General features: G+C 34.8%; 1 protein-coding gene across 2 annotated transcripts; it reads right to left on the reverse strand.

The window, feature by feature from the left end:
• Positions 1-341: 341 nt before the first annotated feature.
• On the reverse strand, positions 342-13,665 carry LOC131772043 (RNA binding protein fox-1 homolog 3-like). 2 transcript variants are annotated; one of them, XM_059087957.2, is made up of 9 exons: positions 13,462-13,665; positions 6,438-6,665; positions 5,269-5,322; positions 4,662-4,754; positions 4,472-4,541; positions 3,518-3,626; positions 2,283-2,336; positions 2,145-2,181; positions 342-1,637 (listed from the first exon to the last, which is right to left on the reverse strand). In XM_059087957.2, exons 1-9 carry the CDS (start codon positions 13,555-13,557, stop codon positions 1,536-1,538), a joined length of 843 nt encoding a protein of 280 aa, XP_058943940.1. In that variant the 5' UTR covers positions 13,558-13,665; the 3' UTR covers positions 342-1,535. The 2 variants fall into 2 exon arrangements, with proteins under 2 accessions (XP_058943940.1, XP_066027739.1); XM_066171642.1 differs by lacking the exon at positions 13,462-13,665 and adding an exon at positions 12,294-12,446.
• Between the last annotated feature and the right edge of the window lie 4,181 nt (positions 13,666-17,846).

Here is a 17,846-nt window from a genome sequence, read left to right on the forward strand (position 1 = left end):
GGGGTAGCATGGTGCTGAAAGAAAACCTGACGTGGGTGTGGCCGTAATTATTCAAATCGACTCCTCAGACTCCCGCAAGAGGAGATTTATTACTTCTTGAACGTTCGGTATTTGCTTCGTTAATATTTTAATAAATAATTTAATCCACCTGAGTTATTAAAGAGGAAACCCACGCACGCTGGCGCTGACTGAAATACTGGGTTTGTGACTGAGGTCAATCTTCAGGTTCCATCACCTTGGCTAAAATTCTACCCGTGCTCTAGGTTATGAAGACTGCGATCCCAAAAAATATAACGATGCTCTCTTTCCTCGAAATGAATGGAAAAATGACAGGAAACAAGTTCCAACTTTTCCTTTTTATCATTAAATCATGATAAAACCAAGTGACACCTCCATTGTATCTACAGCCTGAGAATATTTCATGCTTCAATTAAGACTCAATGAAGAGGCAGATCTCCTAGTTTGTTAACTTTTTGAGAAAACACTACCTGAAACTGAGGTTTCTGTTTGAAAATCACCTCTTGGAGAGTACTTTTAGAGTTATTCTCGTAAGGATTTCGGTAAAAAACAACTTCTAATTTTATGGTACAATTTCAACTAACTCATATGATTACTACATCATTGTCTTCACATCTTTCGATCAATCTTAGTGCTCTCAGCCGATCAAAACCCTAGTGTTTTTACACGTGCAGTTTAGGTCTTGGCCTCTCAAGAGGAATCTTGATTCTGGGTCAATCTTCCTCTAAGGCGTTCGTCTACTCTAGCAAAAAAATTACTCTAAAGTTCTCCTCTAGTAACAAGAAAGTGCCTTGTTACTATGTCGTAAGGAAGCTCTATAGAAATCGATAAATGTTTGCGCCTTGTTTAAATTTGAAAAGTACCTAAATCTTTAACGGGAAAAATCTGTCTTCAATTAACAGCGTATGAGAATACGTTAAAAAATTTTCATTGAAAAATGATCACTTTTTAGGATCTCATCCAAAGTGTTACATCGAAAATACTATTACCAGGGTCGTTTTAAGAAAAATGACTGATCAACTTTGCAGGAAATGAGCAATGCATCCTAAATTCTCCGTCGTCATTCTACTTACTTTGCTTCTATGCTTTGCACAATTGAATTTGTTTGGAATCATGTTTTGTTAATTATATTAGAAGGTAACAGCAGTGGCACTGTCATAACTAAATTGCAAAAAGATTAACAAGATTTACAAACTACAAAGACAATGGCCCTTTTCTCAGTAAAAATCCAAATATCTTCTTCCTTGTCTTCACAAAAAGCGTCAACAATGTCTCCGTTTGACCTGAGCTCTGTTACGGTGCAAGAAATTCGCCTAACAAGGTGATATCATCCATCGAAATTCCAAGAAAAACTTCAACTATTTACAAAATTACTATGACCTATCCACACAACGAACGTAAAATTTGCTTTAAACGAGCTTTCCATTCCAGATCCTCTTGATTTGTGTCTACGGTATGGATAATATGGTACAATGGTTTCGTGTTCTAAAGCGTTGTCATGATGATGATGATGCGATTTAATAAGGAGCGTATCTGTAGCCTGTGCTGTAACTAGACGGTGGGGCCTGGGGAGGCGCTGCTGTACGGTATGCGGGTGCAGGGGCTGCGTACGTGTTTGGCTAGAAAGAAGGAGAGATGGTAGATCATGTTAAGCAAATCTCTCGAAGACAAATTGTCCCTATTTTATCATTTTAAGGAGCTACAAAGAATGCTGAAATTATAATCAAACCAACTACAGTTTGAACGAAAAAGAAGTGAAAATGATTTAAGATGTAACCCTACATCACACGCAGCCAGAAAGGGATGTAAAGTATAAATTATGGATGTCACAAAGCCACGTGTGGATACGAATTTTGTCTTCGAGTACTGACACTATTTCTCATGAGTGAGCGAGGCGAAGTTGCGGAGAATGTTCCAACTTCACACAAAAACGAAGGAATTTTTATATCCAGAAAAGAAAAGCACAATCGCCGTGTCAATAAACACGGTTGACATGACGAAATAATTATCTTCGCATGTAAAGATATAAAGAGTACATTAACTGCAAGCAATGAAGATAAAACGCTTTCAAAACAGGATAAATTCTAATATTTCATAAATATCGATATAATAAGTAAGATATTTACCGGACCATATCCACCTCCGTAAGGCGCTGGCTCATATCTGGCGAGGAATACACAGACAACATAAATAAATTCACGAAAAAAGGCAAGAATAAAGTATGAGACAAATTAACAAACATCAAGAGCAAGATGAAGTTTTACCCAAAACTTCCTATTCTCCTGGCAGCATATGTCTGTTCATATCCATCATAACTTCTGAAATGGTGAAAACAAAAACCAAACATTTTATCTTTGCATTAAGGGTAAAAACACCCGCTAAATTTGCAATACGACTGACAAACCGAGGACACTAAATCATTGCAAAGTATACTCTGCCACAGAGTATTAGCACTTTTAAGTCATAAAGAAACTAAATGCTTAACGTACAGACCATGGAGAGTAAAATACGAAAAACCTGCGGGAAAACTGAACTCCATGGAATTAATGCTTAAGCTTGTCCTCCAAAAAACGCTCGAATTTCTGGCTTCCATGTGTAGTGGCGACCGCGATTTTTTGGCAGGAAATTATTAGAGTGACATTGTTATTGTTTCAGCTTTCAGTAGGCTTATCTAAGCCGCAGTAAACCCTCTATAAGGCGGGGTCAACCCCAACTTCCCGTCTTCGGAATATTTTCGGGTCTTAGATAGTCAAAAATCCCATTACACCAGTAGTTCTGACTAAATAAAGCTGGACTTTGGAAAAATATATAAACACGAGAAAAGAGAGAGTTTAACATATTTGTATATCACTGGTTAAAAAAATAAGATAAATCTCTCCACAATGTACTGGAAGCTGAACCAATAACAATGTAATAATTTCCCGCCATAAGAACGCGGTTTTAACTGACAGTTGACTCAAATCGTGTTCAGTTTGGCTTTGTGATTCGTTTCTTTGAAATATGCGAACAATACACGGCATAAGTTGAATTCACCCAGGAGGCAAAAGAGGTTGCAATGGTGGGCAAAAGTGTTTGGTAAGGTAAGTTTGCGAAAGGATAATATAAAGCAGAACAGTAAGTTCAGTGGATCGATAGAGAAGTTAAACTTTGTGGTCAACAGACAAAACACCATTTTTTCTTCATAATGGACTTGTGCAGTTTTCAAACGCTATGGTTTTGCTTTTCTTTGCTTTTTGATTGGTCAAAAAAAAAAAAAACCCGCGCCACCTCCATAACCAATCATATTTAAAACTAAAATGAATCACGACTTCCCGCGCTTCAAAGAGTTCCCTTGCTATAACTCTGCGCTTTCGTTACTCTTTCAGATATCTCCATTTTACTTTGAATATCTTCTCTAATAGCTTTGGTTTGGTTTGGCCGAAATATCCTTTACTTACACAATATTAAAGTAATAACATGGAACTTTGACCAAAGGGTTTTTAAAGCATCCTTTGCTTACCCAGTATAGCCGCCATTGTATGCAGTGACCTGAGGTTGAATTGTCCGAGTGCTAAACTTGTTTACCGGCGAAGGCCGACGAACTCCTCTCATGCCACGAAACGCTGTACCTGAAAAACACAGTTACTTACGGTCATTATCTCTCTCATAAACTGTTTTTTCAATTTATTGGTGTTTTAGAACACAAAAGTTCGATATAGATGACACTTTTTGAACGTGGAAGTAGATATCAGAGAAGCACGCCGAATAAAAGTTTGATTGTGTGATCAGTTATAACTTTTGCTCTGGAAGAAAGACTACACGTCTAAGGAGCTCATTGGCTTTTCATTCAAACATTACAGTGCAAAAAAAGTGAAATCCAAACTTGGCACTTTAATGAGAAACCTAACTGTACTTGGAGCAACATAACTTTGCCAAAACTACCTACAAATTGCAGGATGGATAAATTGCAGACTTCGGACAAAAAGATCCAAAGCAAAAATACAACCTTATTCAGTCATACAGAAAACTTGCAACAAAACCTCTCTTGAACGTCATAAAACCAACTTTAAAAATGTTAAAACTCATAAGTGCGAAGTAAGCCCGCTTTTTTGATAACCTTTGGCTTAATGATGAATCGCTTACGACTTTTGACGTACAAAATCTACATAATAACAATTTTAATTTGTCAAGCCAAAGAGTCATGTTCCAAGTAAATTTAGTACCGTAGAATAAACACCTTACCAAAATTTTAACTGCTAAAACAGATATGACAACAAAGGAAATAAAAATATGACAAATTTACACTAATATTTGGCAGACATTTTACTCCTGAAGAATCGAACCTTTTACTGCATACAACTCATACTTATCTGCCAAATCAGTACTCCATACAGGAGGACACATGCAATCTCTTACACACAGAACATGCCACTACAGATCAATGAAACGAGAAGGGGAACAAAGCATGCTGTACCATTGGTTAAGGGTCCTCGATTTTGGCCCGGACTTTTTTTGGCGTGCGGTCGAGGGGTTGCATTGTTTACCTAAGTGAAAAATTATCAGTGTCAATGTGGAATCATGCACACATGCAGGAACAAAAAGTGGAGTACAAAAAAGTGGAATGCAAACAAGTAAACTACACTTCACAAAAATTAGATTCCAACCTCTATTTTCCTTCCATCCACAATAGTTCCATTCAGTTTTTCCCTTGCTTTCATTGCATCAGCAGAATTCACAAATGTCACAAATCCAAAACCCTAGAAAATACAGTTCGTGATCATTTTCCAAGTCATCATTTTATTGTTTCTGATTGGTTCAAAATAGATAGAACATTCACACTGGGTTTTTTTTAAAAATAACTTGCTTGGGGTTAGGGTTGATGACTCTGAAGGTGCTACTATGTCCACATCTTTTTTTTTTTTTTTAAAGTAAATTAAGGATGTGCACATTGAGGACACAAGTAAACTCTTACTTCTTGAGTTCACATTCCTTAAACAACCCTATACCCAAAAGCTTTTATTCAGCTTGAGATGAATGGCATACAGGAAAAAAAAATATCTTAAAGATCTCTGAACAAACTGGACAAGATGTGTATGTTGTACCCCAACTCAAAACAATCTTGTTAGAGGTACTGAATTTCAACTTCAACAAAAAAAGAAAAAATTTTATCGAAACATGTATTATTTTTCCCATTTGATATAGTTATATTCATAGGACAAATCAATTGCACTTAGCATGTACCAATCAAGACATATTTCAACTTTTCAGTACCTTTGATCCTCTTTCATTGTAGATGATTTCACAATCTGCCAGAGAACCAAATTGCTGTGGATAGACCAGATGTAACGTTATCATAACAGCTGGACACAATAAGATCCAAGTACTCAGTTGTATAGTACACAGTATGTAACCTCTTCTCATCTTAAATAAAATTAATGTATCTTATCTACTATCTTTGTTATCTAGGAATGTTATCTACTTAGAAAAAAATATCAAATTTTCTCAAATAGTTAACCCTTTACACCCTGACATCAGTATGTATATTCTTCGTACTCTTCTCTATACACTTCCTAAGATGCTGACAAGGAGAATTTGTTTAGCAATGAAGAGTTTCTTTAGTTGGTGATCATTTCCTTTATTCTCATGACCTTACAGCATGATTCAGGGGTGATATTGTAAGGAGAAATTAGATGCTAGGGGCCAAAGGGTTAACAGGGCAATTTGGAATCAACCCTTAACACCCTCACATACATGTAAGTATGTGTATTCTTCACTGTTCTCTACATGTCTCTTACTGTACTGACACCACAAATTTGTCTAACAATAGTATGCTTTTTAAGTTATAGATAATTTCATTTATTCTCAGGACTTTAATATTTGATTTAAGGGTGATGTCATTGGGAGAAATTTGATATCAGATACTCTTGAGATTATAGATTATTTTCATTTGCTGTAATCAACCAGATCTGACTGCACAATTTATTTTGCTTCTATGATACACAAATAAAAAAGCTCAATATACCAGGGTTTTTAAGAAGAAATGAATATAGCAAAATACTGTAATGTAAAAAGGGGATGTTTTTCACCTCCAGGTAAAAAAGCACTTGACTGGCCAATAAAAATTAGGGGGAGATTTAAGCCCTTTGTAGCTGGAGAATTATTTGATATGTGATACATTATGAAAATCCTGATAGAGGTCACCCTTTCACTGCCACAACCTTCTTAATAATTCCACTCACTGTCTTCCACACAATTCTTGTGATTTTGGTTCAGAGAAATTGGCATTGGATCAAATGTTAATTCACTAATTGATATTTTTCTCTAAACTCATCACTTGTCTGCCTGACAGTGTTTTGATACTTTAAGAAGAAATTCTGTTTTAATCTCTCATGGGAGTTTAAGGAGACTAAAAGTAATAAAACAATAATTAAAATACAAACCCCAAACATTTGAACTAAGTCATGATCTCTAAATCTAAAAGGGATGTTAGTGACATGTAGCCTCTTTGGTCCTGTGTCACCATTCTGTGTGAGTAGTTCTGATGGCTGAAGCTGGTGTGTCTGTGTCTGTAATTGTAATGGTTGGGTAGGGTCCATGGGTGGAGCCACAGCAACCTCTGTGTAGGGTTGAAGAGAGAGTGGCTGCGTGTACTGGACACCATTGCTAACCTAATAACAACAGACAAAAAAAATTGTCAACAGTTATAATTGGAATTATCAAAAGTTATTGTAAGGCAATAAAAATGTAAAAAGAATAAGGGGACTTTGAAAATTAGAATCCAATCAGACTGTTTAGGGTAGGGATTACATGGTGTTGACTTTTCTGTCCAAAGGGTTTCATAAGAACTACCCTAGCAAGACTCACAGTTGCCATAAGTGACCTGAACTCATGGTTACAGACAACAAGTACTTCCAGCCTTACAATGTAATTACTCTCTGCAAGAATTTATCATTTTTCCTTTACTGAAAATGAGATGTTTTTTTTCTAAAATTCATATAAAGGATGACCTCAATTTAAGCCATCACAAAAAAATAACAACAAACAAACAAAAAACAGCATCATAATGGTGTTTGTCCACAACAAATTTAAAATTTTTATGGTAAGAGAAAAGCTACAGCAATATGAAGTAAAAAAAAAAAAAAACAACAAAAACTCCTGTATTAAAAATTTTTCTATTTAATACATCTCAGGGAACATAGCTAGAAGTTCTTTCTTTTGATCATTAAATCAATTCATTGTTTTCAGGATTATTGATGGTTACTTTCCAAACTGGATTTTTCCATTCCAAATCTCTGATTTCATGGAATTAAACATTTCTGTGGGACAGAGACTGTGAAAAGATTACTTGGAAGCCTTCCATTGAGAAGTGCCTAAGCCTAATTAATAATTCATCAGTAACTTATTGTGGTCTTTCCATATAAAAACAAATTCTTGCTCAGTGACATTCATTATTAATGCAGTTTAGTAGACTACCATGCAACAACCTGCCCCTAAATTAGCTTTAGTTGAAGTAAAAAGTTCCCTTTCATAACACAAAGGTACCTAGTAAAGTAATTAGCCTGACACAAAACTTTAACCCAAATACAAAATTTCTGTCAGTTCTTTGTTTCTAAAAATGATTTTCTCTAAAATCAATCATTGATCAAAAAATTTAACAATATGGATCAGAAATTGTCAAAGGAAATTGTAATATATGATTGTACTCTGGTTGAGTGGAGACAATGGAAGTAGGTCATACTAATGAAACACTGGCTTGGGAACAATGGCCTGAAATTTTCTTCTGTTTTTTAGTGTCTGCCAAATTATCATAATTTTAAACATTTCCAACAGAGTGAACTATGTAATGTTAATATTTGGCTTCCATAAAATAACCACAAGTGAAACTTATCTCATACCTTAACTAAACATACACATAAATGTTGAACAAAAATAATTTAGCCATTGAAGTCCTGTATCAAAATCTCAAGACACTAAAGCAAGAGGTTGAATTGCTGCTTATTCTGACAATTCCACACAGTCAAACACAACTACAATCTGATTCCATAAAGTCCACAAGCAAAACACATTATTTTGTAGTAAAAGAAATTGAATACAGTTGTACTTTCACTTTAACACCATGAATCTGAACAATGGCTCAGTCTCCTTCAACATGGGGGCTAAACAGTTATTGCAACAATATACAAAAGAAAAAAGGAGACTAACAGACAAAGAAAACTTCACCTCCATGATAAAAATCCTGAGTTTTCGCTGTGACCCCTGCATGTACATGTAGTTTGGAAGGCTTCAAAGCAATCTAATTTAGTTTCAACACAAGTTATGAATAATTTAACACCTCTGCCCTACCAGCTGCAGAACACTCTAAGATGTAAGGTTCATCAACACACCATTTTCACAATAAAAACTTCCTTTAATGAGCACTACATATGAACTCTATAAGTAATTATTCATATTTTTCCCACTGAGATTATTTAAAAAAAAACATGAATTCACACTGACAAATGTTGTAACTGTTTTCAAAACACAAACTGCAAACAACTGATCATGTCAACTGTGGCTATTAAAAAGTAAATCAACAAACAACTGGTAGAATATTAATCCACTAGAAATTCTCCAAACAAAACAAAAGGTAACATGGCAATGATATTCAGAGAATTTGTATGTTAATCAAGTCATAACATCAGCACTGGGGCAATTGTCACATTTAAATTTAAGATCTAGTGGGACATGGGTCACTAAACTTGGTACACAACAGCAGAGCCAAAGGGATGGGAGAGAACCTTCTTTCACCTGCTCAGTGCGTTCTATAACAGGTATCTATTCTAACTCTGTTTAGACACACTTTCCTTTGGTTGAAATTAAATTTGAGATATGACTAACCATGTAGCACAGTTTAATTATGTTCCACGACGCCCCTAATGGTTCTAATCAATGTACCATTTTTAGCTATTTAACACTTATTTACACTTTACGACATCTCACAACTACATTTTATAATTTAAAGATGAGCAAAGCAGAGTATTTCTCATAGACAGTTTCAATATTAGACATGGGAAATTTCAACTTGACTAAGCAATACCAATTCAAAACTAGAAAAAAAATTTTACTTCAGATGTGAAAGGTTACATGTATACTTCTACAAAACGTCTGTTCTCTATACTACTTCATTCTTAAGCTTTTAATTGTTATTTTACAACTGATAACATCAAGTTCTGCTATAGAAAAAAAGAAAAGAGGAAAAGTAAAATAACAGTTCATTAAAGCTTCTCCCTCTGCCCTCTAAGTATTTCCCTGTATTTACACTGTAATGAATATGACAAATTGTATAATGTAATACATAGTGGCTCCAAATACTTAATGGGGTGATTATCACTTCCCACATTAATTAATGAACAGCTTATTGTTTGTCTCAATCATTGGGTTTCCTAAAGTTTATTTTCTGCCAATTCCACCTTCTATACACATGCATTTTTTAAATTTAAAGAAGAAATACAATGTGGAGATAATAAAGGATAAGGTGAAGAGATGGCAAAGGAAATAACACAAGAATCAGTTTCCTTACTTCAAAAATATCAACTACCTCTGAAGTATTTTAAGCTCCTTGAAGAAATAATTTGGATTCAATAGCTACATTGTTCCTTGTTGGATGATAATTCAGTCTGTGAAAAATTATCTCCTCGGTTTTTTCCCCTCTTTTTAGCCTATTTTAAATCATACCAGAAAGAACTTTCCTCTCAACACAGCATCATGCATTTACAACTTAATTTTCCTAAAAGAAAGTAAGCTATAATTGCATGCAGACAACAGAAATTTAAAAGCTGCAATCTTCTTTGCATTTAAGAAATAATTAAGGCTTGAAAAAAAAATGACAAATTCATGAATATTTCAAAATGTATAGCTTACAAAAAAGCAAAACATTTGTTTTGTGTCAGGATATATTTTTGAAAACTCTCAGTGTTAAGTTAAAAAACATAAGAACATTGTGATTCATGTTTCCACACTATTACACAAAACATCAGTTAACCTACAAAGCATGGAGATTCAATTGGATGCATGACTTGAAATTTATCCTTATTTGTTTTTCCAATTCCTTTGTGATCTGATTCAAATTCAAAATTAATGACTGAAATTTGTATTGAAACAAAGTGCTGGCACTTACACTGTACTTATTTCTATCTGTTCAATTGGCAAGATTATACATCATTGAACAGTTGTTCAAATTGAGAAGGAAGTACTGTTCCCAACAAAAAAAAATTTCCTAGGTTTTGGGAAGATTTCACAGACGGTCACAGTACAGATTGATTCCCAGACACAAAAATTCTTTGCTAAATGAGAAATGCAAGACTGTCTTAAATAACTGTACATGATATGCACATATTTGCAATGTATTTACAAGATACCAACATAAAAAAATGAGGATTTCATACATCCTGTGTTGTAGTTCCTCACAAAAAAGTATACGAGACTTACATAAATTCTGTAGAAGTCCATCACATCTGGAGCAAATCGGGATATGAATGACACCGAGTGTAAATGGAGTAATGAGCTTTTTTATTATTAAGAGTAAATGAGACTCAATTATACAATCCAAGCTCATTATTAAATTTATTTCATATTGACTATTGAGCCAATCATAGATCAAAGACAAACACCACACAGCACAGATGTGCTAGTACTTGTCTTCAGAGTGCATATCAGGCCACAAGATTGTGTTACTTAAGCAATGGGTAACACTACAACATTCCAAAATTATTTTTTTGAAAGACAAGACACAAATCAATTGCTAATTCTTATGCGAAAAAACACTGCTTTTCATGTAACAATGATCATTTTGTCTCTCTGTGGTTTTGTGATTTTACACTTAAAATGTAAATTAAAAAACATGACATGATCTTGGTTTTGGCAAGAGATTCAAACTTCTTCATTAAAGTGAAAATATAATTGTCATTATCACCAATTGTCTAAATTACATGAAATACAGAACTCAAGCAAATAGCTATTATAATATTTATTTTCCAAGCATAATGACCAAAACCTCATTTTAAACCAGGGGGGCTTAAATATTAATGGCTTAAAACTCCTTTTTGTTCATAAAATATCAGACTACAAAATAAATTTAGAGATGAATAACATCATACAGATACAGGATACAGCACAACACCACATCCACAAACCCATATATCATAAGGAAATTTTCTTTTGAAAATTGTCATTATGATAAGTTACATTTTTCATTCCAGTCAATTTTAGAAATGTGTTCCAGCCTCTCATAATAATTAAAAAAAATAATTACTTAAAAAAGAGACCTTAGGCCACAACAATTGTGGTAAGGTTTATTTTCTTTAGAAAGAATAGAAATGTGTTCATTTCATAACTAATGAACAGGAAGCCTCACACATATCTGGAACATATCTGGAATGTGAGTTTGACAACTCTCTACAGCATGGATTAGATTTCACTTTCTTTAATTAACCTTTTAACTCTAAAAATCTGATTAGTAATTCTCCTCTCTAGCTACAACAAATTTTCTTTTAGATTAGTTAAGAGAATTTGGTGTTAGATCAAGACAACAACTTGTACCTAATAAGTTTGAATATAGGATATTATCAGGAGAAGTTTCATGTCGATCACTTCTGGGAGTCAAAGGGTTGATGAATTTTTCAATTTTTTGTAAATGCTATTTTGAGAAAAAAATTTACCTGTAACACTTGAGGAACATGAAATGGAAAAATTGACATTTCGTGACTTTCCAAAGTGGTCTCTTCAGAAAATTAAATCTGCATTTATACATTCATGTTGTAAAAAATGTGTAATAATTTACTTTGAGTGAACTAAATTTGTTTTCAACACAGTATGACTATGTTTGAGGTCAGAACTCTCAAGGAGTTATACGCCCCTGTGTATCAGGGATAAAATTAACAGACACAATACTGTTCTCAATCAGAATATAACTTGATTTCTATCTGTAACTACTTCTTTTTCCAACTTTGACCCTGCCAAAGTTATGTGAGTGTTGAGTTTCAATGATTCTTAAGTATCTTTAACTGTAAATCCTTTACGTTGTTGCTGAGTAAAGCTGCAATATTTTGACATTCAATCTCACTCACTTGAGTCACCCTTTGTCTAAAAAGAAGCCGGTATGTGCATTCCTGGAGTACTGCCTAAAAATGAATAATTAACTGCGTAGCTCCTGTGCGAAAAGTACAAATATTCCAAGCAAAACCCAATACTATCTGAGTGAAGTGCTTTGAACGTCGAGATTGTTTATTGCGTGTATGACATTGTTTGTGATTTCAAACCTGATATGTTTCTTGGGCCAACATCGTGTTTCCACAAACTTTGCAGATAAATTCAGGAGCGGATTCCATTCAATTTGAACGGTAATTAGGAATAAGATCACAGAAACAAACTGTTGTTTGGCCAATGTTCCAACGGACGCCTTTTCTACAATGCGTATAGTTCGTGTCTTTGTAATGAATACTTTTAATCAAGATTTTATTATTACTTCAAATCTTGACCTGTCAGACATATGACACTTGTCTAGAGCACAATAAAGGTAAACTGTCTTTCTCCAGCCACATTACTCATTTTATTACAAGATAACCATTCACTGCAGATAGATCGATGAAATGTTCGATAACCTCACTAATTCCGTTCGTGTTTGGCCGCGGGAGGAAGCTCTCAAGCTTATCGCGATGCAAAATATGATACTATCATTTGATCGGACGGTGTACCAGATGCAATTTGTCTTAAGTCGTTTAGGCTAGCGGAAGTCTATCGCGTTCTCGCCGATCAAATAAACGAAAGTGACAATATTTATCACTCGGCCAAAAATTATAGCAAACGTCACAAGGCCTGCGGTGGTATTTTTCTTAACGATGAAAATTAAACATAGAATTCAAATGAAAGCGGAAATGTTGCGTGCGTTTTTCCTTCCGATGCACAAATACAGAGAAAGCTAGATATTCTTAGCACAAAATACCAATGAAACTAGTGAACTAATAATCACCGCAAATTTCACAAAGACTACGTTTGAGTATAAACAGTGAAGTGTAGCAAACGACCAGACTGATTTCATCGCCCATCGATACGCTAACAGAACAATCAAGAGCTCAAATATCACGTCTTCGATATTTTACTTCAGTTCGCTCAGGTAAACTAGATCCGGGTTCTGTTTGGAGCCGCAAACTGGAAATCAACATTTATTTTTGTTTCGATTATGACCTGTAGATCCTTAGTTGGGCATCAACAACATCCCGAATGTGTCAGATCATGACTTGACACTTTTGATGAAACTGTTATAAGATTCAGAACTTTAGAAGGATTCAAGAACTGTTCGTCTGTGTTGTCAGACGTATATGAGGCTGGATATTTTAAAGATTTTATGTTAGTGTTCAGCGATGATAATTAACCAACTGTCAAAGATACGTACGATGCAGCTGAACCACAAAAGTCACCAAAACTTACCAGTTCACTTTCCTTCGAGATCGACCCGATTTCTGCCGTTCCGCCTCCCGACGGAGCAATCTCCGCGGGTAACGAGCTCAGAACTTGTTGTTCCATCGGCTGATCGGACACAAACCGTAAATGACCGACAACGCAAAGCAAAGAAATGTAAAAATTTTCTCGCTGTCAAGAACAAGACCCATGCAAACTGTCCTGAATCCGCGCCAATCATTTCCCGCAGACCACATGGTATAACAGACACAGGTTATACTGGTAACTAGGGGAGGGGAGAGAGAAGATAGTTTCGTCACTTCCTCTTTCATCTTTATTTTCAAAAAAAATTCTAAAAAGCTCTCTTAATCTCTATAATCGATTATCATAACAGTTTGCCACCGCAGAAAATCAAACAAGCAGCCCTTTTTAAATTGATTTTACTATTGTTTTTAATATTCCCCTACCCATCCCTGAAAAACATGCAATTCGACAGACAACTTAATTGAAAGCGAACACCTGCCATGTTGACGAAAAGCCCGAAAAACAAAATTCACTTTTGTAAACTAAACAAGAAAGTCCATATAGTAATTATATATGGAAGATGTTTTTGTTCGGAAAAAAATCAATTCTGACAATAGCTTCAAAAACGACCTAAAAACATGCAAGACAAATTTTTGCCCAACAGCTAATTATGGAAACCCAAGCGACATATATGTATCATACTCCAAGCCAAAACAACATCTTATGAAGCATCGATAAGGAACGAAGTTAAGGCTCCCAGCAAGTTCTGTTTTATCTTGCGGTTTCAAGTTACTCATGGACAGGCACTCGATGTTCAGCGATCTTTGTGATAAAACATTTTAATATATTTTGAAAAGCAAAATCCCGAGATATAAAGGATAATGAAAAAAAAAAAAACTTGTTGGCTTTTGCACATATTTGTTGGCATCGAGTAAGAGACTTTGGATTAGTATCATAGACTGAGCCCATGATTTCACTTTCCTTAGGAAAAAAACGGAGAAAAAAAAACGACTTCCTATACGGAAATATTATGCTATTAAAGAGAGCATGATGTTTCGTGTCGATTTTTAAACCTTTACAAGCTTAGCTAAGAGGCATTTAGTTCTAAAATGTAAAAAATATTTTTCAGACGCCAGCTTCTAATTTCTTTTAACTAATTTAAAGAGTTCCCCTCATTTCCAAGTAAGAAAAAAAAATGGAAAATAAAGTGGAAACCTTAAGCAACCTCAAGTACCCTTGATCTGTTATTTGCTACCCTCGCATTGCACAAATCGCTATCCACTCGAAACCCTATCCACTGTTGCCTTAGAAACATAATAACAACGCTTTTGGAGGTATCAGTTAATGAGTTTTCAAGGGCTTTTCAGGTGGCAACTAATTTACTGGTGTTTCCACCTTAGTACTCATAATGGAGTCCATCGAAACGGTGGATTCTTTCCAGAGGCGGTTGTCAGATCCACCTTTCTGAGTAATTTATGCATGATTAAAAATCAGTTTATACAAGACAGCATTATTGTTGTGAGCTTTTACGACTAACGAATAAGTTTAAATGCTTATGATAAATTTTTATGCCAATTTTTCTTTTAACGAATACCCGCAAGATACACTTATCTTTGACAGCAAATACATATTTTAAGGACAGTTGGAAGGCTTTACTCCGTTCAGTGAAGACTTTACTACTTTTTTTGAGACAAATGTAATTCTTTTCACCCTTACTCTCTTACTCAGCTATAGAAATTATATAGCTAAGCCATAATTGTAATCGTTACTCAGCTAAAAGAATATGTCAACGATCACAGCACTATGGCAAACATTTCCTCACGACTGAGTCTTCATGAAACGGTCCATTAAAATCTTGTACCTGAAATCGAACAATACTGACATCTAACGATAAACCACCATATCGTCCGAAATTGAAGAGGCGTGCCCAAATAAAACCAGGGCCCAAAATCAAACAAAAGTGTCTGAAATCGAACGAGGGTGTCTGAAATTAGACACTGAAAGCGGAAATTTGTGTCCAAACGCGCACGCTAGTCTTAAAAATCGGACACCAGGGTCCAAGCTAAGAAACTATTGTTTTAAATCCAACACTAGTGTCTTAAGTCGGACAATACTGCATCGAACACTAGAGTCTGTAATCGAATGCTTGTTCCCATAATCGGAAATCTGTGACTAGTGTCAAATACCGGACACAAGTGCCTAAAATTGAAAATCGGACACTAGTGTCTATAGTTGAAAATCGAGCACTAGTGTCTAAGATTGGAAATTGGACACAAGTGTCTAAAATTGGAAATTGGACACAAGTGTCTAAAATTGGAAATTGGACACTAGTGTCTAAAATTGGAAATTGGACACAAGTGTCTAAAATTGGAAATTGGACACTAGTGTCTAAAATTAAAAATTGGACACTAGTGTCTAAAATTAAAAATTGGACACTAGTGTCTAAAATTGAATACCAGTATCTGAAATTGGAAATTGGACACAAGTATCTTAGATTGGAAATTGGACTCTAGTGTCTAAAATTAATAACTAGTGTCTAAAACTGGAAATTGGACATGAGTGTCTAAAATTGGACAATGGTTTCTAAAATTGGAAATTGGACACTAGTGTCTAAAACTAGAGATTAGACACTAGTGCCTAAAATTGGAAATTGGATGCAAGTGTCTAAAATTGGAAATTGGACACTGGTGTCTAAAATTGGAAATTGGACACTAGTGTCTAAAATTGGAAGTTGGACACTAGTGTCTTGATTTGAAAATCAGGCATTAGTGCTCTGAACTGGAAATCAGACACTAGTGTTTTAAGTTGAAAATTAGACACTGGTGTATAAAATTAAAAAATCAGGCACAAGTGACTAAAATTGAATACCAGTGTATGAAATTGGAAATTGGACACAAGTGTCTTAGATTGGAAATTGGACACCAGTGTCTAAAATTAATAACTAGTGTCTAAAACTGGAAATTGGACATGAGTGTCTAAAATTGGACAATGGTTTCTAAAATTGGAAATTGGACACTAGTGTCTAAAACTAGAGATTAGACACTAGTGCCTAAAATTGGAAATTGGACACTAGTGTTTAAAATTGAATACCAGTATATGAAATTGGAAATTGGACACAAGTGTCTTAGATTGGAAATTGGACACTAGTGTCTAAAATTAATAACTAGTGTCTAAAACTGGAAATTGGACATGAGTGTCTTAAATTGGACAATGGTGTCTAAAATTGGAAATTGGACACTAGTGTCTAAAACTAGAGATTGGACACTAGTGTCTAAAATTGGAAATTGGACACTAGTGTCTAAAACTAGAGATTGGACACTAGTGTCTAAAATTGGAAATTGGACACTAGTGTCTAAAACTAGAGATGGGACACTAGTGTCTAAAACTGGAAATTGGACACTAGTGTCTAAAACTAGAGATTGGACACTAGTGTCTAAAACTAGAGATTGGACACTAGTGTCTAAAATTGGAAATTGGACACTAGTGTCTAAAATTGGAAATCGGACACTAGTGTCTAAAATTAATTAATTAGTGTCTAAAACTGGAAATTGGACATGAGTATCTAAAATTGGACAATGGCTTCCAAAATTGGAAATTGGACACTAGTGTCTAAAACTAGAGATTAGACACTAGTGCCTAAAATTGGAAATTGGACACAAGTGTCTAAAATTGGAAATTGGACACTGGTGTCTAAAATTGGAAATCGGACACTAGTGTCTAAAATTGGAAATTGGACACTGGTGTCTTGATTTGAAAATCAGGCATTAGTGCTCTGAACTGGAAATCGGACACTAGTGTTTTAAGTTGAAAATTAGACACTGGTGTATAAAATTAAAAAATCAGGCACAAGTGACTAAAATTGGAAATCAGACACTTATATCTGAAAACAGACAGTAACAACAAAAATTGGAAATAAAGTTGTAAATTGGACTCTTCTGGCTAAAATTGGAAATCGGATACTAGTGTCAAAAAATTGAAAACTGGACAATAGTGTCAAAAATCAGAAATGAGACACTCGTGACTAAAATTGGAGATTGGACACTAATGTCTAAAATGGGAAACTGGACACTAGTGTCTAAAATGGGAGACTTGGACACTACTGTTGAAAATCGATATCAAACACTTGTGTCTAAAATCAAAAATTGGAAACAAATGTTACAAAATGGAAAAGAAGCACGTTTCTATAATGGACACTACAGTCTAAAATTGGAAATTGGTCTGTGATGTTTACATTGGAGACTAGAGTCTACAATTGGAGACTAGTGTCGAAAATCAGACTCTGGCATCTAAAATTAGACACTAATGTCTAAAATGGGGAATGAGACACTAAAGTCTCAAAATGGAAAAGAAGCACTAGTTTCTATAATGGGACACTGCAGTCTTAAAATGGA

The sequence above is a fragment of the Pocillopora verrucosa genome, chromosome 8 (genome assembly GCF_036669915.1).
Source record: "Pocillopora verrucosa isolate sample1 chromosome 8, ASM3666991v2, whole genome shotgun sequence".
NCBI lineage: Eukaryota > Metazoa > Cnidaria > Anthozoa > Scleractinia > Pocilloporidae > Pocillopora > Pocillopora verrucosa.